Source organism: Anoplopoma fimbria, chromosome 13 (genome assembly GCF_027596085.1).
Source record: "Anoplopoma fimbria isolate UVic2021 breed Golden Eagle Sablefish chromosome 13, Afim_UVic_2022, whole genome shotgun sequence".
In the NCBI taxonomy this organism is placed as follows: domain Eukaryota; kingdom Metazoa; phylum Chordata; class Actinopteri; order Perciformes; family Anoplopomatidae; genus Anoplopoma; species Anoplopoma fimbria.
Genome location: NC_072461.1, coordinates 9,642,946 through 9,667,669, shown reverse-complemented (window position 1 = coordinate 9,667,669; position 24,724 = coordinate 9,642,946). Strand labels below are relative to the sequence as shown.

At 41.7% G+C, this 24,724-nt stretch overlaps 3 protein-coding genes and 1 long non-coding RNA gene across 5 annotated transcripts; 1 reads left to right on the top strand and 3 right to left on the bottom strand.

Moving 5' to 3' along the window:
• Nucleotides 1-1,922: 1,922 nt before the first annotated feature.
• Nucleotides 1,923-6,566, bottom strand: LOC129101852 (izumo sperm-egg fusion protein 1). Its single transcript, XM_054611803.1, has 10 exons — nucleotides 6,365-6,566; nucleotides 6,110-6,184; nucleotides 5,923-6,006; nucleotides 5,785-5,805; nucleotides 5,467-5,556; nucleotides 5,132-5,259; nucleotides 4,784-4,934; nucleotides 3,690-3,858; nucleotides 3,247-3,322; nucleotides 1,923-2,087 (listed from the first exon to the last, which is right to left on the bottom strand). Exons 1-10 carry the CDS (start codon nucleotides 6,564-6,566, stop codon nucleotides 1,923-1,925), a joined length of 1,161 nt encoding a protein of 386 aa, XP_054467778.1.
• A 1,654-nt stretch (nucleotides 6,567-8,220) lies between these two features.
• Nucleotides 8,221-16,304, top strand: LOC129101009 (myogenesis-regulating glycosidase-like). Of its 2 annotated transcripts, XM_054610587.1 has the most exons (7): nucleotides 8,221-8,303; nucleotides 10,002-10,474; nucleotides 11,391-11,922; nucleotides 12,938-13,742; nucleotides 13,835-13,953; nucleotides 14,347-14,587; nucleotides 14,998-15,078. In XM_054610587.1, the coding sequence occupies exons 2-7, from the start codon at nucleotides 10,197-10,199 to the stop codon at nucleotides 15,051-15,053; spliced, it is 2,031 nt and encodes a 676-aa protein (XP_054466562.1). In that variant the 5' UTR covers nucleotides 8,221-8,303; nucleotides 10,002-10,196; the 3' UTR covers nucleotides 15,054-15,078. The 2 variants fall into 2 exon arrangements, with proteins under 2 accessions (XP_054466562.1, XP_054466561.1); XM_054610586.1 differs by having other exon boundaries at nucleotides 14,347-16,304.
• A 1,885-nt stretch (nucleotides 16,305-18,189) lies between these two features.
• LOC129101010 (lymphocyte antigen 6C2-like) lies at nucleotides 18,190-19,097 on the bottom strand. Its single transcript, XM_054610589.1, has 3 exons — nucleotides 18,946-19,097; nucleotides 18,596-18,694; nucleotides 18,190-18,480 (listed from the first exon to the last, which is right to left on the bottom strand). Exons 1-3 carry the CDS (start codon nucleotides 18,992-18,994, stop codon nucleotides 18,332-18,334), a joined length of 297 nt encoding a protein of 98 aa, XP_054466564.1. The 5' UTR covers nucleotides 18,995-19,097; the 3' UTR covers nucleotides 18,190-18,331.
• A 1,651-nt stretch (nucleotides 19,098-20,748) lies between these two features.
• Nucleotides 20,749-23,529, bottom strand: LOC129101011 (uncharacterized). Its single transcript, XR_008531681.1, has 4 exons — nucleotides 23,453-23,529; nucleotides 21,069-21,139; nucleotides 20,915-20,972; nucleotides 20,749-20,831 (listed from the first exon to the last, which is right to left on the bottom strand). It is a non-coding gene; the product is annotated as an uncharacterized LOC129101011 (long non-coding RNA).
• Nucleotides 23,530-24,724: the final 1,195 nt, after the last annotated feature.

The following is a 24,724-nucleotide window of genomic DNA, read 5'->3' as shown; positions in this document are numbered from 1 at the left end:
GCTGTTTCCACAGAAGGAACAGCGTCACAAGCGGAACGACCATATATGGCCCGGACGTCACTCCTCATATGGACATTGACGTCAAGTATGGTTTTTCCTACCCGAGCACGTGGTCGTTTGGGGTTATCCCGTGTTTATGTGTTGAATGACGTTATGCCGACATTTAGTGTAGTTATTTAAATTGAGGCTGAGCTTCTCTAAGACACTCCATTAAAGCTTCTGTTTTCATGGCCCATAAAGATCACACACATAAAGTAACACTTTCCTCTCAATGCTCTCTCCTTGTTCGTAGCTTTTTACCTTGGGGCACTGTTTTGTTGCTGCTCTACCGGGAAATTTAGAGCATCTGTATCTTTCTTCTCTATGACGTTATTACCTATTAAACTGCTGAATAATAAAACATTTGCCTCAAGAAATAGTCATAATGTGCACTGGTTATATCCACTGCACAATAACAGTGATTGTTAGGATTAAGGCCTGTGCCAGTTATGGATTACATTTCATTTTGCACATGGGCTGGGATGAAAAATATTTTCATAATTGTAACATAGTACATTTTACTCCAAGAATAAGGTTGGCAATATTCTATGTTTTTGTTATTGTGACCAAATCCCATGAAAAGACCAAAACCAACCATACCCTGCAATAAATACAGGGCACCGCAGTCTTTTGGGCAAACTTTACTCAAACAGGAGTAAAAAGTGCATTTGTTTGGGACTATTTTCAGCTGCGTAGTTGGTGCGGACGAACCTGGGGCATTCATCAATGTATTTTGAATAGTTTCTGGACAGTAACAGAAGGGAATAACATAAATCAGACTTTGGCTTTTTGTGGGATTTTCTACAATAAGAAAAAAAACAGAATATTACCAGATAATAAAGTTAAATATTAAAGATTACGCATTACAAAGGTTTTTTGTTAAACAATAATGAACCTGAGAGGGTTTGTAGGGTGTTGTCATGTTGAAGTGGTTACAGCTGGGAACCTGAAAGCCTGTTTTTATCAGTTTCTTTCTAAAGGTTCTGATAAAGTTCAAAAAGTTATTTTACATGAGTGATTTCTATATCATTCCTGATGGAGCAGATTCGTTTTGGAATTCTTAACAAGAATTAACCAAGGATGATTTTTTAACGAATTGTCAATTTGATTTGCATAATTTGTTGTAAATATTGAATTATAGAAAGATAAAAAAATGTACGGTCTTTCTTTGTGCTTTTTACTTGAGTAATTATCAGTAGACACTGTCTCAATTCTACATGAATAATATCTATTTATAAATCCAGTCATTTTTATTGTTGACGTATTTCCACCCCTGCATACAAGACACTCATTGTCCCGTATCCCGCAGACAAACATATTTCACGTACAGTGTGGGAGAGTTTATATCAAAGTGTAATCTGACTTCTTTGTCTTCATCTCCTCATAACCCACTTTCAAATTATTCTGCCTACCCACATACGTCTCCCACTCAAACCTCTAACTCCACTTTCTTCATGTTCCCACTTCCCCTCTTCCCCTCCCTCGCCGCTGCCTGCTGGCCCCTCAGCAGCACTCCCACTTTGTCATGCTCTCCCCCTGCTGAGGCGGCGATTACAATCCACACAGACATACAGACACACACAAACACACACACACACACACTCATATACACACACACACACACACACACACACACACACACACACACACACACACACACACACACACACACACACACTCATACACACACACTTTGGTACGCAGTACATCACAGCTGTCAGCAGAGCAGCTGAGCGTGCATTTACTGCAGCCTCAACCAGCACTTTAAACTTGACACACACACACAGCGTATGAACCCGCAGTGATGTGATGAGTCGAGTCTGTTAAATCGGAAGATTGTGACTCTGTGTGAGGGCGTCTTAAAGGATGGTTTCTTTATTTTTTCAACCTTCGCCCCCGTCTCGGCAGCCCGACAGGAAACAGCACCGCACATACATCCTGTAGCCATCCATGCAGGCCCCAACATCCACGCACACCCCCTCATACTGTTTCACCACAAGCTCTGCTACATATGCATAGCTCATGATCCAAACTGACTTCCCCCTGCCCTGAAATACATAAGCAATGATTAATGATTTCAGAGGTTACTTAGTTACCTAATGCCTGGACTCGGTGACTCGTACGTCAATAAACTACTCACTTTCATTTTCACTCGGTTCAGATGTTTCCTCATCTTTCCTATGCTGCTCATCAGAGCGTCATTGGTTGGCAAAGAATCAGCCAATGATTACACCTGGCCTGACACAGGGCTGAGACATGGGTGTGAATTTCTTGTTGATGATGATGATGATGATGACTCGTTACTATCACGGAAAGTTTGACTTTTACGCTGAAAACGATCCTAGGTGCTTACAATGGCACAAGACAAAAAAAGACAATGGCACAAGACAAAAAAAGACAATGGCACAAGACAAAAAAGACAATGGCACAAGACAAAAAAAGACAATGGCACAAGACAAAAAAAGACAATGGCACAAGACAAAAAAAGACAATGGCACAAGACAAAAAAAGCGAGGATGGTGGTGGAGATCATGACAGAAGTTGTGTGAATTAAGGTGACTATTTTTGTGAATCAGCTGTGTGTCATCAAAGTGTACAGAGAGCATACTATAGGCAGATGGAAGCAGATATTTAAAGTAGTCTGCTGATGGTGTTGCAAGAAAATGGGGACTTCAGAATGATCAGATCGTTATCAGTGATAAAAAAAAAATAGTTAATGAAACATCTGCTGCTAGCTTTTACCCCTCAAGCTCTCCCCCTCCTCCCACAGGGGGATTATCCAGGATTAATTGGATGACTGGGGCTATTAATCTCTGAAAACCCCCCCGCTGTAATCCAAGAGATTTACCTCATCCCTGATTCCTCACATGAACACCCACTTGACAACGCCATCACTCCATCCAGGGGGAACGTGACCCGTGCCGGGGTCAGAGCATTGAAGTGTTCTGGCGAGCTGGGGCTTAACATTACGGAAAGTTGAGGGCTTTCTGGGGGATTTTCGGTTGGTGTGTGTTTTAAACTGTGGTTTCAATACACCTAAAACTTTCTGTTTTTATGAGAGAGAACTGGTGTTTGATTCACATCCACAATCACGGTTCAGCATTGAGGACAACCAATATGTATTGATCAGAAATCTTTTCTCACTTCTGTGCAATTTCTAGGCATGACTTGCGTGTGTGTTTACTGTATACAGTGTCCTCATCACACCGTGTATTGTGTGGTTTTTCCCGCCGTCCTCCTTCTCCTCAGTTGCTCCGCGGCTCTCCTCTGACTCATCAACATTCTATGAAGATAAAAAAAACACAGTAATGCTATTTTTAAGTCCCAACCTAACACAAACAATACACAGGAAAACCCTGCCCACATCACCTGTTGATTTTTCTTGACATCACTTCCTGGAAAAAGTGACGATATTGTCAGAGACAACAGCTCGACATAATCCGTTCAATTGTAAACAATAAATGTATTTATACATCTATTGCAGCTTCATATGACATTTAGCTAAGCCTCATAAATCATGATTCACTCCTCAGACTATATAACTACACAACCACATCGTTTACTCCGTCATGCTCTCCGACTGTTCCGTGTCACCTCTTTAACATCCACCCACTCCCTTCTAACCTCCAGACCCGCTTACTGTCTCTCACCCCAGGACAACTGTGAGGCCTACGCTCGCTGCCAGACTCAAAGCAGTAACCATAGCGATGACTGGCACCAGCAGGCCGGCAGTAGGTTGAAAGGGCGAGTAGTTGTCTCCAGGAGGCAGGGAGGGCGGAGTGATAACCGGTCGGTGAGTCTGGTCAGGGGAAAGGGCGACTGTGAAGGAAGAAGGAGGATGAAAGCAGCAGAGAGATGAGCTTATAGAGATGTGGAACAATATTTGTGTAGAGGAAAATATAAAGGCAAGACCAAACAAACACACAGCAGGCCATGGACTCTCTTTTACAAAAGGCTTTCTCACCGGGAGGGTTTATTTTGTTAATTAAGTGTGCTATTGCTGTAACTGCAGTCATAAGGTACTGATGAACCCACTTTTTAGAAGTAATATATATACATCCTCCGGTTGGGTTTAATTTGTAAGGAAATCTGTTTTCAGTATATTACATTACATTACATTACAGTCATTTAGCAGACGCTTTTATCCAAAGCGACTTACAATCAGTAGTATATTACATATTAAGCATATTTTAATACAGGTAAACCCAGTGATCATTGTATCAAAATCCATACACTAGTAAGGAACATGTATGAAATAATACGCTTCATAAAGTAAAAGAAAGCCTACACAGCGACACAAAAGAGAAAAAACAACAACCCACTTAAAAAAATTGACACACCCTACATCCGCCCCACAGATGCAAACCACAAAGACAGACACACACACATACGTAAGAACTAAATATAAGCCTTTAGTTTAACTTTTGAATGTGTATTAATATCTTTAAAATGAACTGTGTTTCTAATTTTACTTGGGACCTCTTGGATATCCTGTAACATCCACATGGCCCCGAGGACAACGATTTAAGGACAACAACACCAAAAACAGAGACATTTGATCTTAAAGTTTTTCATTTACTGCCAATTATTAAGAGTTCACATAATGTGTATTTGGGAGTTTGTTCTCTGAAGTGGCAACTGTTGAAAATTGCTAAATTAACTTGGATGTGAAGTAATTTTTTTGCCCCGTCAGAGTTAAATGATCATTTTCTCTGTAATGTCATGTCTAAGAGCTGGACTCTACCAGCGAGCGGGAAAGTGACCCGGTAGAAGACGGTTCCATCTTGGCCCTGCAGAGAGCAGCGATATGTTCCTTGTTCATCCCTGCGCAGCTGATTTAAGACCACGGATGAGTCGTCCGTCACCACCAAGGCTTTGAAGTCACTCTCTTTCAGCTGCACACACACACATTCGGAAGTGATACTCGTGAGCTAGTGGGTGTGAGGCAGTCAATTTTAAGATTCACAATGACAATGTGGAGCTAAATAAGGAACAGAATATTACACATGGGAATCAGTAGGTGGGCAAAGTGGTTTTAAAATTCTCTGCTATAACTTAAGCTTCCGTTTGTGCACATGTTTGAGGTGGAGACCTTTTCAGTTCCTGGCAAGCCGCGGGCCCAGGAATAGTGATACTGTGGTCCTCCCAACAGAAGATGATGCCATGGAAGGAAACAGTTCAACACAGCCTGGCCTCCCTCTTCAGCCTGCACAGGGAGCTCTGGAGAGAAAAAAAGAGAGATGCTTCATTCATTTGCGTCAGGATTACTTAATCTTTTTCATTAGCCGTGTACATGCTTGTGCGGCAGTGCTTGTCTTAGGGACACATTAACACACTCGTGACAGCATGCGATCCATGTACACCGAAGAATGGTGCGCCCCCCCCCTCACCATTAACATGCACACAAACAAGTAAATAAAAATATACCACCGCAGTCCTGCTGGCCAGAGGGAGAGGGACAGATGTATATCTTGTAGCGGCAAGAGAAGCAATCCATTACTCTTCGTCTCAAAAGCCCTGGAAGCCATACCACACACACACACACACACACACACACACACACACACACACACACACACACACACACACACACACACACACACACACACACACACACACACACACACACACACACACACACACACGTGTCCTGTGAACATGCAGCGAATATAAAGTAGGTAAACATTGTACCTCTAACAGGATTTACAAAGCTATAGAGGGAAGTATCAGACAGAACAAACTTACCACACTTGTTGGGGCACAATCCTGAGGGAGAGACAAATAAGTGATCTGTAACTAATGCATCTTGTACACGACAATGACTTACACAAAGTGCCCTGCCTCCTACTGTGCAGACCACTCGCTGTTATTCATGACAATTACCATCATGGATGAATGTGTCCAAGTGTTTTTCTAAGATCTTCCTGCCCTTCTCCAGGATCTGAATAGCCTCAAATGTTACAGATCCTAAACAAAAAAAACAAAAGAGCAGGCTTTGCCTTAAAATCTGGTGGACTTTGAGTTTGTTCTGATAACATGCTGAGGCAAGGGAACACATTTTGTTTCTCACCAGTGTGCTTGGTTTTCAAGAAGCGGTCAAACTCACTCTGGTACTCAGTTTTGGCTCTGTACAGAGTGGTGGGATCTGAGAAGTGGGAAACACACAGTAACAATTCACTGATTTCACTATTTTACAGTTTAGACACCTCACACTTTTTTAAACCATAGTGGCCTGACAATATTTGGGATAATGCTATGAAAATAAGGGACAAGATAAGGGATATAAGTTGCTTCACATGAAAAATAAACCAGGTCTTGATCTCACCAATGACCCCCTTTCGCTCCCGGCTGGTCTCTCTGTAGGTCGCATAGGCATGGTCGCAAATCTTTTTTATTTCAATCTGGTCATCCACGGTGGGAGCAGACAGGACAAAGTCCTCGAGCAGGAGCCTGATCTTGCGGTCACACTGCAGACAGGCCTTGGCTGGAGGGAGACAGCAGAGCAAGGACACCAGCATCAGCAGCATCTGCCCTCCGAGAGTCCTGCACGTCATAATGAGACACTGGTTGAGGTGGCGCCAGTTCTGAAACAGAGTTGCCAAACATTGTTGCTGCTACAAACATTAATTTCACTGTTACTGCAAACCTTATCATTGCTCCTAAGGTGTTCTGCATGGAATTGGTGCTTTTAATGTTACTACTGCAACGGTACCACAAACACTGGTGTTACCCCCATCACTCCTGTTTCTACTTTTGCCATCAGGCCATCATTTCCATCACCAAATAACCTATTAGAAATACTGTTGGGTCCTTGCAAGCCTCATGTCTTCTGGGGCAAGGTTACAGTATAGTATAACGTTTATAGTATAGTGTTTTCGGTTTAGGACTGAAACTAACATTTACCTTGATTATTGATTAGTCTGCCTTTTATTCTACAGATTAATAGATTCATTCTGAAAATTATTTTTCATATTTTACTGTCATTTTTCCATTCTCTTTCATGCTTATTGTTTTTGCTTTTATTTTCATTTTCTCTCATAGTGTTTATTGTAATGCATCAAAACACAGAGGCAAATTTCTTGTAGGTGAAAACCTGTTTGTCAATAAACACGTTTCTGATTTCTGAAAGTAGAATTCCCCAAGGTGACATCATCCAAATACCAGCTCTGTCCGATTGACAGGGGAAAACCCAAAGTCAATGATATCTTACTGTAGAGTTGTCATTAAATGACCAAAACAGACCTGCTTCTCCTCAGTTGTAATTCCAGCTCTGGTTGCCTCTTCTACTTCTCTTACTTACTGCTACTGATATACAAACACTTTTGTTTACATTACGAATAACGAATGGTGCCAATTAAAAAATATAAGCTAAACAGGTCGAGTAGCTAAATTATTCTAGCTGTTTCTGCCGTTGTACGGTCAGTACTGTAGGTGCTAGGTTAATAGCCAACAGATGTCAAATGGAACAACAATTACTAGAATATGTGCATGGCTGAAGAAGATAACCAAGGACACAGCAGAGCTGAGTGTACTTTTCAGTGCCCTTTCCCTGTGTCATTGGAGCTCCCCTGTTTACAGCTTGTTGCTGTCACCTAGTGGTCATTTAGAAAACAGGATTATGTGCTCTGGATGATCTCACCCACTGTAGTTTCCACAGGACACTTGTGCAATCTTGTTCCAGCTGATTTGGCACACAGTCAGATTCCTCTTATCATTAAATAATGTAAGCTAATTATGATAACATAGCTGCGCAACAAACGGGTCAGTTCAACCTTCAAAGTCTTCAAGGACATATAGTTACTAGCTAGATAGCACAAAAATGCAGCTAGGCTAAATTACATCTATAATCACAGTATTTCGTAGTCTATTAAAGCCAATGGAAGATAAAACGTGCCAGTGTATTTGCTGTTTGATTTGTTTCCATGGACAACAGAAGCAGTGGAAAAACAGACAATAGTTTTAAAATACTGATAAATATTATAAATCGTTAAACTATTGTATCTAAAGTTCTGCCTTGCGTGTTTGAAAATGTCCCTTTCTGACAGGAAACTTAATTGTAAACTCGTGTATATTTTGTCAAGTTCGTCTCGCCACCACAGTATCACACTACATTTCCCAGAAGCGCACTGGGCGATGAGTGACAGATAAACGGACCAATCGTTCGTTACTGGGCGGTTAATAGCAGTTCAAACCGCCCCGCACCTGCGCAGTAGGCTACTGCGCTCACAGCTGTACACACTGACCCGAGAGAGTCAGATGCGAAGGTAAGATAACTCTGTTTTTACCACCACAGCGCTATCAATGACAGTTTTAATGTACCCTCTAACGCATGTATACGTTATTGACATGGCCAACATTGCTTTTCACTTGGAACGGGACCGTTTTCAAGCCCAGTTCGTGGAAACTGGTACGACCGGTTACTGTGCCAATCGGTCCCAATGCAGCGTCAATAGTTCGTGTCGACGCGTGCGTGCGTGCGTGCGTGCTTGTGGGTTATCGATCAGACACTGACACGTCGGAAATGTGCGATCAGTTAGTTTAATGTCACCTTGGCTCTGTTGTACTCTCGGGGGCTCAGTGCATCACCAGAATGTCACAAAGTCAGATGACAGTGTCTATTTTAGTTCAGGTATTCCGCTTCAACTGATGTGAACACAAAACAATGTGCAGTCACTGTGGAGGGATCGTGTGGCAGTGTTTATCAGCTCGCCTCCCACTAAGAAAACACAGCTTAGTATACTGCACTTACCAGAATAGATTGTTTCTACTGCAGATCACAACAGTAAGCTCTTTGCATATATGTGGTCCCCATAAGCAGCACAAATTCTGAGGCTATTGTCCTAACCTACACCTAACACCCCCATAACAGTATTTTGTTCATGCATAATAAAACATTTTGTGTGCAGTAATGCTCGTTAAACTACTTAAGTTATAGTAGTTTCCTCACAACGCAGTTATTGCTTATATTGGGGACTTGAAAGGGAAGAGGTAAAGGCTTGTAAAGCTGTCTAAAAGTGGACGACAAGTCACGCAGCAGTGAAGAAATGCTTTAAGTACAGTGACCCAGTTTTTGCAGGGAGTGCATCTGCAAGGTTTTCTGTCCCTGCTGCTGCATTGACACAAACACTTCATCAGAATAAAATAAGAACGCTGAGCTGGAGCGTAATGATACCTGTTGGGGAGTTAAATATGGTTCTGTTGTGGATGATTGGCCCGTGCTCCATCTGAAAACAGTAGGCTTGCTGCAGTCCAGTTATTCGAGGGCCTTAAATGTTATTTACTCATGTCCAAGGTGCTCCAACCTGCGAAATAAATGTAATTGAACTATGCTGACACGGTGTCTGTACTTCCTCTGATCATAGCCTGTGTTTCATGGTGTCATTGGTTCCGTTACCATCGGTGCCTATGTGGCGACGGAGCGCATCCACCTACCATTTACCAGATTAAAGCTTCTGTGCTCACGCTGCTGAAACACTGTGTGTGCACCAAACAGCAGGTGCACACAGACACAGCACAGTAACATGTAGGTTGGTTGGAGAGACTAACGCATAGAATATGATACAGAATCATTGTACGATATGTTGTTTTTATAGAATATTAGGAATAGAGAGCATGCAGTGTAAAGAGCTCCAAAGCTATTTAGAACTATAGTTCCCAGTGGAGACTGTCTGTGGTTAAAAACTACAACTGGATTGTCAAACAAACCACTCTGTGATGGGAATTATAAGAGACCGGATTTGTATGTCCCACACTGATTATTTGCAATTTTACTAGCATGTCTGGGCGATTTTATATCCACATTGTATTCATGTATTCTACATTCCTATCTGATATTGAGGTTGGTTAGTGTATGACATGATGATATTTAATGGCTGCTTATTTCTTCTTTTTGACAGGTTATACACAAGCCATACAGACTTCAAATGATTGTTGATCTCTGTCTGCCTCTGTCTATCTTACAGGTTTGGACAAAACAGCCCTCAATCAGATATGAAGACTCTGTTGAAGATCGGCAGCTAGACTTCGTCTCCACGACTGCCATTGTGAAGAAGATATCTTCCGTTATCAATGACACCGACAGCAAGTGAAAGTTAAAGCTATCCACTCCTGCCACTCCTCCTTCAAATCAGCATCCCTGCGCGCCTTAAGTCTTCAGGATGTATCAGATTGTCCCGGTGGCTCCCGGGGAGCATCAGACGTCCGGGGGAGCTGGAGGCTCTCCACTGAAGAAGAAACTGTCTCATGAAGGCCGGCCCCTGGTGATTGCAGGCATGTTGGGCTGTGTGTTGGTGCTGGCTGCTGTGGTCGCCTGGTGCTACTACTCGGCGTCCCTCCGCAAAGCCCAGCTGCTGAAGGCTGAGCTGTTGGACCTCAACAAAGACGGTTTTATTATTCATAACCAGGCGGGGGCTGTCATCTTCAGTATGACCTTCAGGTGGGTTCGCTGTCACTATTATTTTCATCATAGTTCAATCTGTTTATTATTGTCTTGATTCATCTTATTGCCTATAAAATGTTGAAAACAAATTATGTCAAATACCCGTCCACATTTTCCAGTCATCAAAGTGACATGTTTTTAAACTGCTCAGTCCGAAACCCAAAGATATTCAATTCAAAATAAAATAAAGCAGAAAATACAGATTGTGAAGAGGCTTCTACCAGAGAATATTTGGAAATTTCTACTTGGAAAGTGACTAAAATACTTAATTGATTATCAGAAATATTTGCTGAGCCATTTTTCTGTCAATGAAATAATAATTTCATCTTTACTATAAAGTACTTGAGATGCAATTTGTATTTGAGAAGGATTATCCTGCTGATACAATGATGTTCCAGAGCAATCAAAATACAGAGTGACCAGATTTTTTTTTTTTTTTGAATGGTAACGCATTTCAGTGCACCCAAGTAATAAACATGTTGCTTGTATAACTAACAGCAAGTAAATCTTGGCTTCCAATAATAAAAATAATAATAAAACTGTCTCCTTTTTTGGGCCACAGCACAGTTACACTTTGCATGCTAAACCGTACTAAAATGCTACCTGTCTGCAAATGTGTGAATGGATAATGGAAAGCCACACGAGACAGACAGATGATTACAGCCTGAGGGAAGACCGATTTAGTAATGTCCTTTATCAGCAGAGCTCACATCGACAGAACAATCTCTGCTCTTGCAGAGAAATAGAGTAATACAATGGAGCATACAGTAGCTTCTCTATTAAGGTTGCATTTTCTTCTGTATGGTGGTAATATCTCAGTCTTATCATCATTATTTGCTAATAATGATTAGTTAGTGCTGCGCTCAACTAGTTAATTTATATTTTCTTCCCCTCTGTCTATGCTCCCTCCCAGGTCCAGCACTCTGGATCTGGACTCCTGCTCAAAGGAGGGGAACATTCTGAGCTGCACTCGGTCGGATTCTGGCAAGCTCAACTTCTTCATCCAGACGGTCCGACCCAAGGACACGGTGATGTGCTACCGCGTTCGCTGGGAGGAGCTGCAAAGTAAGCGCTCCGTGGAGCACGCCATGGCCTATAACGACTCTCACTGGTACGGAGGGGCGGAGACTGCCACCCAGTACTGGCCTATAAGGATGCAGGGCGAGGAGGAACCGCAGCCTTTCATCACCAGTGATGTCTACTCGAATCGGAACGCTTTCGGGGGGATCTTGGAACGCTATTGGCTGTCCTCGAATGCGACTGCCATCAAGATTAATGACTCGGTACCGTTTCATTTGGGCTGGTCGGAGAAGGACAGGACCCTCAGGTTCCAGGCCCGATACCAGGACTCTCCCTTCAGACCACCAGAGGGTCAGCAGGACTTACCTGAACTCAGCTATAGAGTGTGTGTGGGGTCGGATGTTACCTCGATTCACAAATACATGGTGAGTATAGACATACCTATATTTAATTTTTATGGTAAGAGCACAAATGCTGCAATAACATTCCATTTTCATTTAAGTGCAGAGTAGTTAAGTTTCAAAGTTGAATGAAGTTAAAGTGTGAATTGTTTAGTCTTGGATACTCACCAAATAACTTCACAAGAACCCTTGAAAATGCATGCGTTGGTTCTCTGCCAGGCAACATTTGTGCACTTAAAAGATTGAGGCCAAAATAAATTTAATATAGCAAAACAGATTTTTAACTTATGAGCAAAATTGGAGTGAAGATGACAGGAAATACCAGCGCCAAGTTTGAGTCTTGGCTGGATGTTCCTCTGATTCATAGGAACAGTCCCTGGTTTAGGTTCCATTGTGGGGATTTGCTTTTCTCTGTTTATGTTACTATAAATGTCTTCGATTTTATAGACTACGTGATTACTTCATTAACTAATCGTTTAAAAAGAAAAAACCCCACTATTTGCCAAAGTAACAATGATTTGAATCAGATTAGTTTTGATTCCCACCACTGCAGACGTCGCAGTAAAGTAGTATTTGAAGGAAAAGTTCAAATTTTGGAAAAATATGTTTAATTGTTTTCTTGCCAAGACTTAGATGAGAAGCTCCATGTCACTCTTATATGTGCGTTATATGGCCGGTTAGCTTAGCATGACAACTGAAAGCAAAGGGAAACAACTAGCATGGATCTGTTGATTTATCTCCTTGGTGTAAAGTGAAATAACAAATTGTTGTTTGATGAGCGGTGGGACTATTTTTTTGACCCCGCCCCCCTCCTTATTTCCAGTCAATTTGCTTAGCTAAGCTAACTGTCTTGCTGTAGTGAAATATTAAAGGGCACATATGAGAGTAGTTCTTAACTTATCATCTAACGCTTGGCTAGAAGGCAGATAAAAGGATTAATCTTTTTCACCGTGCATTCTTGGTTGGGAAAAACAAGAACTGTTGATGTGAGTACCCTGAGTAAGTCTCTGTTCTAAATGCATCCATGTGTTATGCTCAGGTGCGTCGGTATTTCCCAAAGCCTATCAAGGTGCCGTCTCCTGAAGTCTTCAAACAGCCATTGTGGTCAACGTGGGCTCTCCACAAGACGGCTGTTACTCAGGAGAAACTGCTGCGCTACGCCTCTGACATCACCAAGCACCGCTTCACGTGCTCCCACCTGGAGCTGGACGACCGCTACACCGCAGACTACGGAGAGTTTGACTTTGACCCGCAGAAGTTCCCCAATGCTAGCGGTATGTTTGACAAGCTCAGAGAGGACGGGTTTCAAGTGTCGCTCTGGACACATCCTTTCATCAACTATGACTCCATTAATTTCGGCGTCGCTGTAGAGAAAGGACTGTTTGTCCGGGAGCCGAGCGGCGAGCTACCTGCTCTGGTGCGCTGGTGGAACGGCATCGGAGGAATCCTGGACTTCACCAACCCGGAAGCCCGTGAGTGGTATTCCTCACATCTGCGCATGATCAAAAGCCGCTATGACGTGACGTCCTTCAAGTTCGATGCCGGAGAGACAAGCTACCTCCCGCGCCAGTTTAGCACCCTGGTCCCGCTGTCGGACCCCTCCACCTTCACCCGCCGCTACACGGAGATGGCCATCCCATTTAGTGAGCGTGCAGAGCTGAGGGTGGGTTACCAGAGTCAGGATATCTCCTGCTTCTTCAGGATCATTGACAGAGACTCTGTGTGGGGTTATGAGCTCGGCCTCAAGTCAATCATCCCGACTGTTCTCACCATTAGCATTCTGGGCTACCAGTTTGTCTTACCTGATATGATAGGAGGGAATGCATACCCCAACCGCACCGCAGGTATGCTACCCCATAATTATAGTCAGCTCTCGTAAAGAATCATGTTGTTCTGGTATTAGTCTACAGTCTGACATCTGCTTTGTATTTTTCAGTTGGTTCAGATGGCAAAAATGTTCTGCCGGACAGAGAGCTGTACATCCGATGGTTGGAGCTGTCTGCTTTCATGCCTGCCATGCAGTTCTCCATACCACCATGGGCCTATGACGATGAGGTACAGAAAGTGATGAATTTCACCCTGACTGAACGCCAGACGCAGTGCTTTAACACTGCTTTGTGTGGTCATCCATGATTCATAGAACCATGGTTTCATCCGTAACTCTCGTTGTATTAGTAGCAAGACATACATTTTCCCCCCCGTTCTGTTATTTCCTGTCCATGAATGTGATAATTATGGGGGACAGATTAATATGAATGTGTATATACATGGAGACAACTAACAATGATTTATAGTAATTGTATGTATTTGTATTTTAACGTTCTAATACCAAAAATCACATGCACAAAAATGCACATGCATCAAATAAGTGTCTTAATAAGCCAGCCATCATGCTACACTGCCTGTTAGATGACATGCTCCACTGTACCTTTGCACATTAACCCCCAGGTGGTGCAGATAGCGCAGAAGTTCACGGCGCTCCACGAGACTCTGGTGGCCCCGAGGGTTCTCGAACTGGCCGGCGAGGTTCTTGATACGGGGGACCCGATCATCAGGCCCCTCTGGTGGATCGCCAACGTGGACGAGGCAGCTTACAAGATCGACTCCCAGTTCCTGATCGGTGACGACCTGATGGTGGCACCGGTGTTGGAGCCAGGGAAGCAGGAGAGGGACATCTACCTGCCTGCAGGTAAATGGAGAAGCTACAAAGGCGAACATTTTGATAAAGGCCCCATGTACCTCACCGACTACCCCGTGGACCTGGACGAGATAGCCTTCTTCACATGGGTTCACTGAAGGCGTCGACGCCACACCACAACCTTAACTCGCACACACATACTGTATGCACATGTACATCCTTGTGAGCACACACACATGCCAAGAAATAACAGAGAGATGTTGTTTTTCAAAGGGAAATGACCACTAAGGGGATCTGCTGCCACAGCAGAGTGTGATTTATTTTTTCATTTTTGGTAAAGATGAACCTCACGTCTCCTCTGACCTGCTCTTTCTTTGGACTTCTGCTGATTACCGTCCACCCAAAGAATAAGAATAATGAAAACCTTTGTTCACTTCTGATTCTCTCACTCCATCCTTAAGCCGATCCTCATCCAGGATCCAGGATCCTCATCCAGCCTTCCACAGCCAATGGTTAAACCGATCTCCGAATGTAATGCACCGCAGTCTTCCATCTAATGGACATCTAGATTTCTTCAGGGCCCACAGCTCGAGTGCTTTTGGTTTTAAGGCTGATGAAGGGGTAGATGAAATACCTGTGCGATAAGGTGTTTGATGTGTGTCTTTATTGTGGCCTGACAGGGTTGGGCACCGAACCGGCAATAAATACGCACAGATGCCCTCAGAGGGCATGCCTGACCTTATGTCACCATGGCAACTGCTGTATTGTGGAGACACTTCTAACTACCTATGTTTTGAAGTTAACATGCATTAATAAGCATTGCACTGTCATCAGCATGTGTCTCGTTTGTCACTTTGTCTTTATATTTATGAACTATTGATTTGTAGGCTAGTATTTAAGTGTATATACACACTGACGTAAATCTGGATTTAAATTTGGGGTACTTGTCATGATCAACAGAGTGCAAATATTTTTATGTCTACATTCCTGTGACCTATTCCTGTTCCTGTTTGTGCCATTCTGCCATTTCAGTGCCAAAATCTACTTTTCCATTCATTTCCATCTTCCATCAGCTCAGGGGAATTTTAAAAGAAAAAAAGGAAGTTTCAATTAAATTGGTTGATCAATGGCAAGAAATAGATGTATTGCACCGATGCTACTGGTTTGCCTTGTTAAACTGGTATTGTTCTCAAAGATGCTATGTAACAACGACCCGTCCATGTCTGCCTTGTGACTTTATTTGCCTTATCAGCTGAACTAAGCTATGCTGTCCTGAGCGCAGAGAACCACTGGAGCGATGAAACACACAGTGATGCCTGATGCTTTGCGCCTTTATGTTTTTGAGCATTGATATTGCAAGGTAAATTGCCATCTGAATACATGTTTGTCTGCTCTTACACAGTGATTTCTGGCATGAAAGTAAAACACACTACTGGTTAAGTCATCTAAATGCCTTGCTTGCAAATAATAATACAATATAAGCTAGCGTGAGCACTGTTATTGTGAACTGTTAGTCACTATTTATAGAATTGTAAAGGGATTAAAGTATCTATCAAATTATTCTGATGGTTTTTGTTTGATGAAAAATTAAACGATTTACTTGCATTCATGATACTACCACCAGGTGGCACCTGTGTCATAAATGTTCAAATCTTACACACAGTGGCTTTGAGTTGTAAACTAGACTGCTACGTGTCTAATGATAAATGCATGATTTGGTATAATATTAGGCATATGCTTTTTGTGGCAGACATGAAGAGGAACTAGATTTTACTGTAATGCAACAGAGTAATGAGTAAGAGTCAATGATTGCTGTTAACAGCCTTTTTATTTCATGCCGTCTTTATAAACTGACAATTAAACTAAACAGATGTGAAAAACTTTACATTCATATTGTGAATTACCCTAAACTTCCATGAAAACATGAACATTGCTATCACTAAGGTCAGACATTTTCACATGATGATAACAGTATTATCTATTCTACACATATTTGGCTTTTTTTAATATCCTGCGAACAAACTTAACTAAAAGATTTGACCAACTATGTGCTTTTCACTTGTAAACATTGGCCTTTTGCATAATCTAAAGATTGTCTTCAGTTTATCCACTTACAAAGACTCTTATATAATCAGTGTGCCATAAACTAGCCATATCTCCTTATTTTCTCTTCCTCTTTTTCCACCTCTGAAAAGAAAGTGTAGCCTAATTTTGTTTTAGATGAAAGAATATTTATTTTTTAGGTCCATAAAGAAACAACGTATTTGACAGCTACTATACTTCTGCATTGTTGTGGCGATACATGTAAAAAGTAACCACTGGTCTCAAAGCAGGAAGTGCAAAATGCTGATGTATCCTGCGAGTCCAGCGATGATGGTTGAGAATGCTCAGGAGAAGCCACCACGGAGACTGACTCTGTCAATACTTCAACAAAAAAGAAGGGAAAGCATTCCCCCTTCACATTTATCCAATGAACAAGTAAAAATATTAATTATCCATTTCTATTGGAAACATACCTTTATCATATGTGATGGTCAATACCCCAGTTGAGGGATCCGTAACTATATCCTCAAAAACATCCTCATCCACCTCTGTCCCAGAACTGTCAATGACTCTCAAACCTTCTGTTACAGGTGGTACTCCAAACTTTGCAAAAGCTAAGAAATGCATTGTGATGACACAATAACTTGATCTCATAATTTGACATTACTATCTGCTTAAATTTCATATTGTACAGCTCGTAAATATCAACTGTCATTAATCAACAGCTCATTAATATTTTTTTCTGAATTGAACATGGAACACGCACTGCACATGTTAAGTCAGACTTGGTTCAGTTATTCTGACAAATTTCTGGACATCACCAAGTTTGGCCTTAAGTAGCATGCTCCCTGCAGAAAGATAATAAAGTATTGTTTAAGTTCAGACACATTATTTGAGTTGTAATGAATTCATTTTTAATGTGTGCATTTCATGCATGCACAGGACAGCCGTGCAGCAAAGCCAAATTAGGCCTATATGTTTATCAGTTTGAGCATGCAAGAAATGCCGTCATATGCTACCCATTTTCAATTCTGAATTTGCAAGACATTAACTAGATAGACTGAGATATTAATGAGGTGATCTCCACTTGTCTGGTTAAGCTATCTAGCTTGTGTCTAATACCTTGACGTTGTTAGCATGTTCGATAATTGCCATCTCCAAATGTGAGCTAGGCTAGCACTACTTGTGCCAAATGTTAGCCATGAAGACACTTTGATAAGCACTTTCAAATTCGGCATTTTAAGATGTAAGACAAGGTCGAGTGTAATACGAAATTCAAATCAAGTTGTTATAAGACACTGCTCTTGTCTTAATATCATTTTAACTGTTAAATGTGAAATTAAGAGACACTCACCGTAGTCTTCAGGAGAGAAGAAAATGGAGTCTGGAAAAAAATGAATTGGATTGGAAATGGGAGGCGTAAATGGGCGGAGCTCTCTGGAGTCGTTGTCGATCAACAACTTGATTTGTCACTGACACTGTGGGGTATCTTACTCAATATGTTGTTGAATTTCTTCTGAAAGAGTACATTTGCCTTGACACTGCATATTTGACACTGGAGAATTTACTGTGTAGTGATGTGAAATGCAGAAGAATTAAACAAGTCAATGGTCGATCATATTGTGTTTTTATTGAACAAAAATGGACCTGCAGTCAGCTTTTACATATCAAGAATTAGTTTAATCTTCTTGAGTTGTTGAAATTGGGTATGAAAGAAGACAGATATTGTTAAGCTGTTGCTGCTCCGCTGCCTCAGAGAAAGAGTGAGATGATGGCTGAGGATACCAGCAGGAGGAGGACACTGGGACCAGTGGGGATGGCGCTGTTACACAAGTCCGTGCTACAGCACTTAATGGGGTCAATACATACAATACTGCTCATGCAGCTCTTGGTGAAGAGACCTGATGGAAAGAAACTCAGCTTTAACAACCATTAAAGCCACCAGGCTATCAGCACAGCAACAGATCGGATAATCTATGTGAAATGCTTAATATCAGCTGTGGAAGAACCACTTACCGTTCACATTGACGGAGGCACAACGGTCAAAGTTGGTGGGACAAGTCATCGTGTCGGTGCAGTGTTCGCCAACACATGAGTAGCATCTCAATCCACATGCTGTACACAAATACAGAATATTACATACACAAACATGCTCCAAATCTAATGCTCATTGTTGTGTGCACTTTTTAGGAAATCTTACTGGAATCATTTCCAGCAAGAGAACGAGCAGAGAAACTTAGGAGGAAACAGAAACTGTGAAATATGATATCCAAAATCCTCCCCTCCCAAAAAAACAAAAAACCACACCCAAAAAATAAGAAAATTCTATTACAAGCTAAAGCACATGCATCATAAAGTGTTCTTACCTGCAGACACAGTCACCAACAGGATCAAAGCTCCATAAAAATGCATCATGGAGAGAACGGAGAGTAAATGTTTAATTAACTGCGTAGGACAAGATCTCCACTCTGACCAAGCTCTCCCTTTAGAGTACCACCCACCAGTCTTCTCCCAAAACCTAGTTGCGCTTCTTTAGAAAGACTCCTCCCATGAGTCTAAGTGCATTATCCCAGAGAGACAGCTGTAAAAAACAAGAACAATAACTGAAAGAGGCGGCTGTGGCGTAGTGGAGAGCAAGGTAGTTCTCCATTCAGAGGATCGGTGGTTCGGTGGATCGGTGATCGGTGGTTCCCGGCTTCGGCAGTCGATGTGTCCTTGGGCAAGACACTTAACCCCAAGTTGCTCCCGAAGGCTTGCCATCGGTGTGGACTGGATGTTGCATGAATGTTAGTTAGAGTCTGATGGCGGCACCTTGCATGGTAGCCTGTCATCAGTGTGTGAATGATATGAATGGGTGAATGATATGTAATATACTACTGATTGTAAGTCGCTTTGGATAAAAGCGTCTGCTAAATGACTGTAATGTAATGTAATGTAATGAAAGTCACATGAAATCGTCTTTGGATAACGTCTCTTTTGGGTGATACAAATCAGTCTGCAAACGTTGCAGTAGTTTACTGTAAAGTATTACATTGATTGTTGCAACAACAACAACAACAACAACTGAAATTTCACATTTATTTTGCAGTCAATGTTCAAACTACAAAGCTCAAGTGAAGTTATACTTTTTGGGCAAAATGAGCTTTTTCAGAGCCCTCTAGAAAGTGACCAAATTATCTCTGTTGCCATCAGGGCAAGTAAGTAATGTATATATATTTATGTATATATATTTATATATATTGGCAGAGTGGACATCTTGTCCTACGCAGTTAAAATCTATTTTTGTGACTGTGTCTGCAGGTCAGTCTACCATGTATGTGCCCTGGCTTGTAATAGAATGTGTTTGTTTTTATTATGTTGTTTATTTATTATTGATGATATACCATTATTAGCATAATGCAGAGAATTCATAATGTCATAATTGCAAATCCCGTTGAAATGTGGTCTGAATGTGAACGTTCACTCTTTTCACCGGTGGCCATAGGAGTATTTTAAAAGTATTTCTTTTGGAAATATGCACACTAGGTAGCAAGAACCGTGTGCAGTGTTTTAAAAAGTTTCCACGTTGATTTCCAAAAGTGAACACATTACACCCAAAAGTCACGTAGACCTCATCCGTAAATAGAGGAACTAAAAGTGACATTAAAATCATATTCAGTAGCAGATAGTATTATCGTATCTGACATTTGTTTTGCTACCTATACAAATCCTCACGTTGGCGCTATCTTGTGGACACCTGGTGGAAGTGCGAGTTTGAATTGCTTAAGTAGAAGTGTTGCAGTGTCTCCCTTCACACAGGGAACACCTGAATACAGCCAAGCCCATGTTAGAACCTCCCTGCAATGTGGATCATGGGTCCAACACTTCTGGTCCTGACTGACATAACACATCAACTATACACGGTGAAATATGGTCTAAACGTCAACGTCTAATCAACGTCTTCACATAGTCGGTGAATAAACTTTCACTTTTGAACCACTTTTGAACGTCTTTTAACCATCATCGTATTTTAAACGTCATAGTTAAATATGTAGCAATTAAATAGGTAGTCATAGTAACACATTAAAATTTTACACTGACAGGACAAATAAGACCATCTGACACAGGCTACAATTCATTTGTTTTTATTGATACAACTACAATGAAATTGAAAATACAAACAACAAAATCTCCCGTTTTCTTTTTTTAAATGTCGTTGTCAAAGCCTCCCAGGAGCAGGTTTCAGATGATCTGCCATATTCCAGATGGATGTCTGTAAATTAAACATATTCACTCTTGAACCAGTCCTGAACGTCTTTTCACCGGTGACCATAGTCGTTTTTAATAAGTAATTACTTTAATTTCCTTTTGTGACAATGAAGACAAAGAATGGGGATCCTAAGCGTGTTGTTACCTGCAGACAGAGCCATAAACAGGATCAGAGCTACTTAAAACTGCATCGTGAACGGTCTTTAAATGTTTGAGAGGAGAACTGAAAAAAAGATGTCACCTCTGCCAAAGCTGCAACTTCTCAGTCTTCTTCCAGTATTTCCTCAGAGAGCATCACCTGATAGCCCCCACCTGATAGAGTATTCAAGGGGACAGAGTAATGAGTATCAACAGGAGTGTAAAGCTAGTCTTCCTGACTGAACTTTCGCTAAGCTTCATTTCAATCAGGAGAGACTTCAATAAAATTTAACAATAATTTATTACACATGCATAAGAATGAATAGTACAAAGTCTTTGGCTACTGGACTCCATGGCCAAGCCATATATCAGAGGGGCCCAACGCTGAGATCAGCTAAGCACAATCCTCCAAAAGAGAATTATTTTATATAGATATATAAAATAAATACTTTACCTACTGCCGCAGAACTCCTATGCAGAAACAGAAGATTAGTCATAAGAGCAAGGTTACGGGTTCAGATTGCACAAATTTAAGTTACGCCAGAGTTAAGAGTGGTCAAGTAAACCATAGCAAAGGATAGGGCAGGGTCTAGATAGACCGCAGACAAGGATAGTGGGGATCTCGAAAGACCACAGAACAGGATACGCTGGTCTAGATAGACCACAGTAAAGTCTGATGGGATCTCAACAGATCACCGAAATGATAGTGGGGGTCTTGTTAGACCGTAGAACAGAATAGGTGTGGTTCAAGTAAGAACGCAGCTTAGGACACTTGTGGGTCATGTCAGACCGTAGCACAGGACAGACTTGGTCAAGTGAGAGGACAGGATAGGGGTAGAGGTAGACCAGAGAGATATCGTGAGAGTCCCCAGAGAACGGGGAAAGGAGATGTTTGACCAGAATTAGAAGAAAATCGGTCCTTCTAGACCAGGTCACTTCCGACCAGGAAATGAGAAACGGTCAAGTTATACCTGGGGAATGGAAAACGATCACGTTAGATCAGGGAAATGAGAAAAGGTCGCTTCGGACCAGGCCATGTTAGACCAGGAATTTAGAAAGCGGTCACGTAGACCGTGAGATTTGAGAACCAGTGTATGGGACCAGCAAACAGCGAACATAGTCACTTATACCAGCTACCCGTCTCAGTCTAATGAACATAACACATTACGCATAGATGAGAATATCCACCAGGACTATAGTATGCCGAAGTAGATTTATTTAATATATAAACACCCTAGCATGGATAAATATTGCTATCACATACAAATTAAAGAAGGCAATACACAATATGACACCATCACCAGTTATATGCATACCTTACCAGATATTTTAAGGCTTTAACGACCTCTGATTTACAAGTATTGTTTTGAGGTTGGGGCGGATGTAAGAACACAGTCATGTAAGACCAGGACATTCGAAACGTTTTGTTACGCCAGAAAATTGAGAACCCGGTAACGGTCCGTTAGACCAGCAAATTGAGAACCTGGACACGATAGACCAGCGAATAGTCTGACTCAATGAACAGACAGGAAGCAATGCATTATACAGTGCATGAGAGAATATCTGCTTAAACAAGTGAGTGTAGCTTCAGTGATAATATAAGGAACATTAGGCCTTACTAAGATAATGTTATCCCATGCTATAGGACAAATTAAATGACATGCCAATATTGCAAGAAACAGCCTGAAGGTGACACCCCCACCAGTTATATGCATGACTTACCAGACCTTATATTAAGGCTTTGCCGATGTTTAATGGAGGAAGGCTGAGGACAACCAACGTCCCATTTGTCCCAAGGATGTAGATGAGATGCCTTGGTTTGTGGCCGAAGAAGCAGCCCCTATTCATAAAGAATGCCCTGACTAATGCTGATAGCTAAACCAGGGTTTGGCAAAGGAGGATTACCTGGGGTAAGAAATAAGGAGAAGTGAGCAAGTAGGGGACTTACCTAGGTATTTAATCCTGAATTAAAAGAAGCAAAAGCGAGTCTGCACAAACCACAAACAGAGCATGCACCTCTGACTTCCCGTGTGTTTAAGACGTAGCTCATAATGCCCAAGATCGAAAATGTGATCTCTACTTTTGGTTTAAGGATTTAGACGATGATGTAAATTCATCACATCTGAACGCGCAAAGAAGGCTAATAGCAAACAGAATGAAACTGCGCATCAATGGGGAAAATGCCTGCTCTGGTTCTGTCAGCATAATATGCCATTAAAGAGTAATAGGCTGTCTGCTTTTGATAACTGGGTAGAGCTTTAGCAAACGTTCCAGCAGTAATTTGAATGCTGAATTAGCAAACAAAATTGATGAAGAGGAACGTACCATCTAATCATACATCGGATGCCGGCAATAAGGCTTGAAATAGGCAGGTGAAAAATGCAACCATCAATGCAGTAGCTATGAAGACACTCGATTTATGAAAAGTAGTTAAAGAGGCAATCCAACAGAATCAAACAAAGCAAAGGTTGTACAAGCATATCATACCTTATTTACCATGAAAACTGCTAGATCCTTACTCTTATACATCATAGCTGAGTCCCTACATTTAACCATGAGGCTTTAAGGAAAGCCTCAGGTCTGACAAGGGGAGACTGATACTGATACACTGGCCTCTGAAAAGATGCTCCGGAAGGTCACGTGATGTTTCTCATAATAGCCATGATATCTTTGGAAGAGGAGCGTCCTCTGTTGATGATAACGATGACGACTTAATTATTGCACAGACAGAGATCAACTGTACAAAGAGAGGCCAGTGACTAGCAAACCACTGCTATGATAGAAACCCCCAAAACCAGCGGATGGCGTGGATTCCGTGTAGGAGTGAAGTGACTCAGAGGAACTCATCAGCTCATTGTACAAATGTTACACTATTCCAGTGATCGAGCGGAAAAGACCAGAGACGCAGGTCACAGTGGCACCCATCCACGAGATAGCATATTTAGACACAGAAGACGCCATGTCCAGTGAATGTCAGAAGAAAGAGCGCCCCTGAGAGATGACTTGCCTGCTGAATTTGAAATGCCAAGGAGGGAGTAAAGCGAGCTCCAAGCATTAACGAAGCCGTTTAAACTCTATGCCCTGTTTTTCTCTCCAAAACGCCAGTGCACATACCAGCAATTGACTTGTGAGACGGGTGTAACCCATAGACTGTAGGTGTAACCGGCAAACGCCCCAAACCAACCTCCACAATGCTGAGGAGTGATTGTAATTATCTGTAAGCTCATATCTCATATTCATGGACAAAATATTACTGTACAATTATTATTTTCTCTCTCAAAAATGTCCTTTGTACGACCCCTGAAAACCATCTCAAGTAATAAATGCATTTTAAAGAAACAAGGTGTACTATCCTGTAAACAATTTGATTTGACTTCAAAATATTTACTTAACTGCAGATTTTTAAGAACTCCTGTTTCTTAAGCATTTGAAAGTGCATTGCTTTCTCACTATAATACTGTAGCGTTTGCGGTCCGCTACAATACCCTGACAGTATATAGTGTTTTATCAGTGAACTATTTGTGACAGTTACGTGATGTAGCGGGCGACCACTGCGGGCCTAAGCGCGAGAGTGTGAACGAAGCTAAACTAAACTAAACTAAACTAAACTAAACTAAACTAAACTAAACTAAACTGCTGCTTAGTTATGTATTTTACTCTGCACAATGAGATCCACAATCTGGCGGATGTGCCCCAACTTTGTGACTGGAAGGGACGCTTCGTGTCAGCTGCATGGAGAGTGATGCCCAGGAACTGCAG

Excerpts from the sequence above, each read along its gene's own strand:
- LOC129101010 (XM_054610589.1), bottom strand. The coding sequence starts at position 18,994 with ATGATGCATTTTTATGGAGCTTTGATCCTGTTGGTGACTGTGTCTGCA. Across the intron at positions 18,695-18,945 it reads GTTGGTGACTGTGTCTGCAG|CATGTGGATTGAGATGCTAC; the intron begins GTAAGAACACTT and ends ATTTGTGTACAG. Across the intron at positions 18,481-18,595 it reads TGCCTCCGTCAATGTGAACG|GTCTCTTCACCAAGAGCTGC; the intron begins GTAAGTGGTTCT and ends TCTTTCCATCAG.
- LOC129101852 (XM_054611803.1), bottom strand. The coding sequence starts at position 6,566 with ATGCTGCTGATGCTGGTGTCCTTGCTCTGCTGTCTCCCTCCAGCCAAG. Across the intron at positions 5,557-5,784 it reads ATTGTGCCCCAACAAGTGTG|GGCTTTTGAGACGAAGAGTA; the intron begins GTAAGTTTGTTC and ends TATGGCTTCCAG. Across the intron at positions 3,323-3,689 it reads GGCCTCACAGTTGTCCTGGG|AATGTTGATGAGTCAGAGGA; the intron begins GTGAGAGACAGT and ends TTATCTTCATAG.
- LOC129101009 (XM_054610586.1), top strand. The coding sequence starts at position 10,197 with ATGTATCAGATTGTCCCGGTGGCTCCCGGGGAGCATCAGACGTCCGGG. Across the intron at positions 13,743-13,834 it reads ATACCCCAACCGCACCGCAG|TTGGTTCAGATGGCAAAAAT; the intron begins GTATGCTACCCC and ends TGTATTTTTCAG. Across the intron at positions 13,954-14,346 it reads CATGGGCCTATGACGATGAG|GTGGTGCAGATAGCGCAGAA; the intron begins GTACAGAAAGTG and ends ATTAACCCCCAG.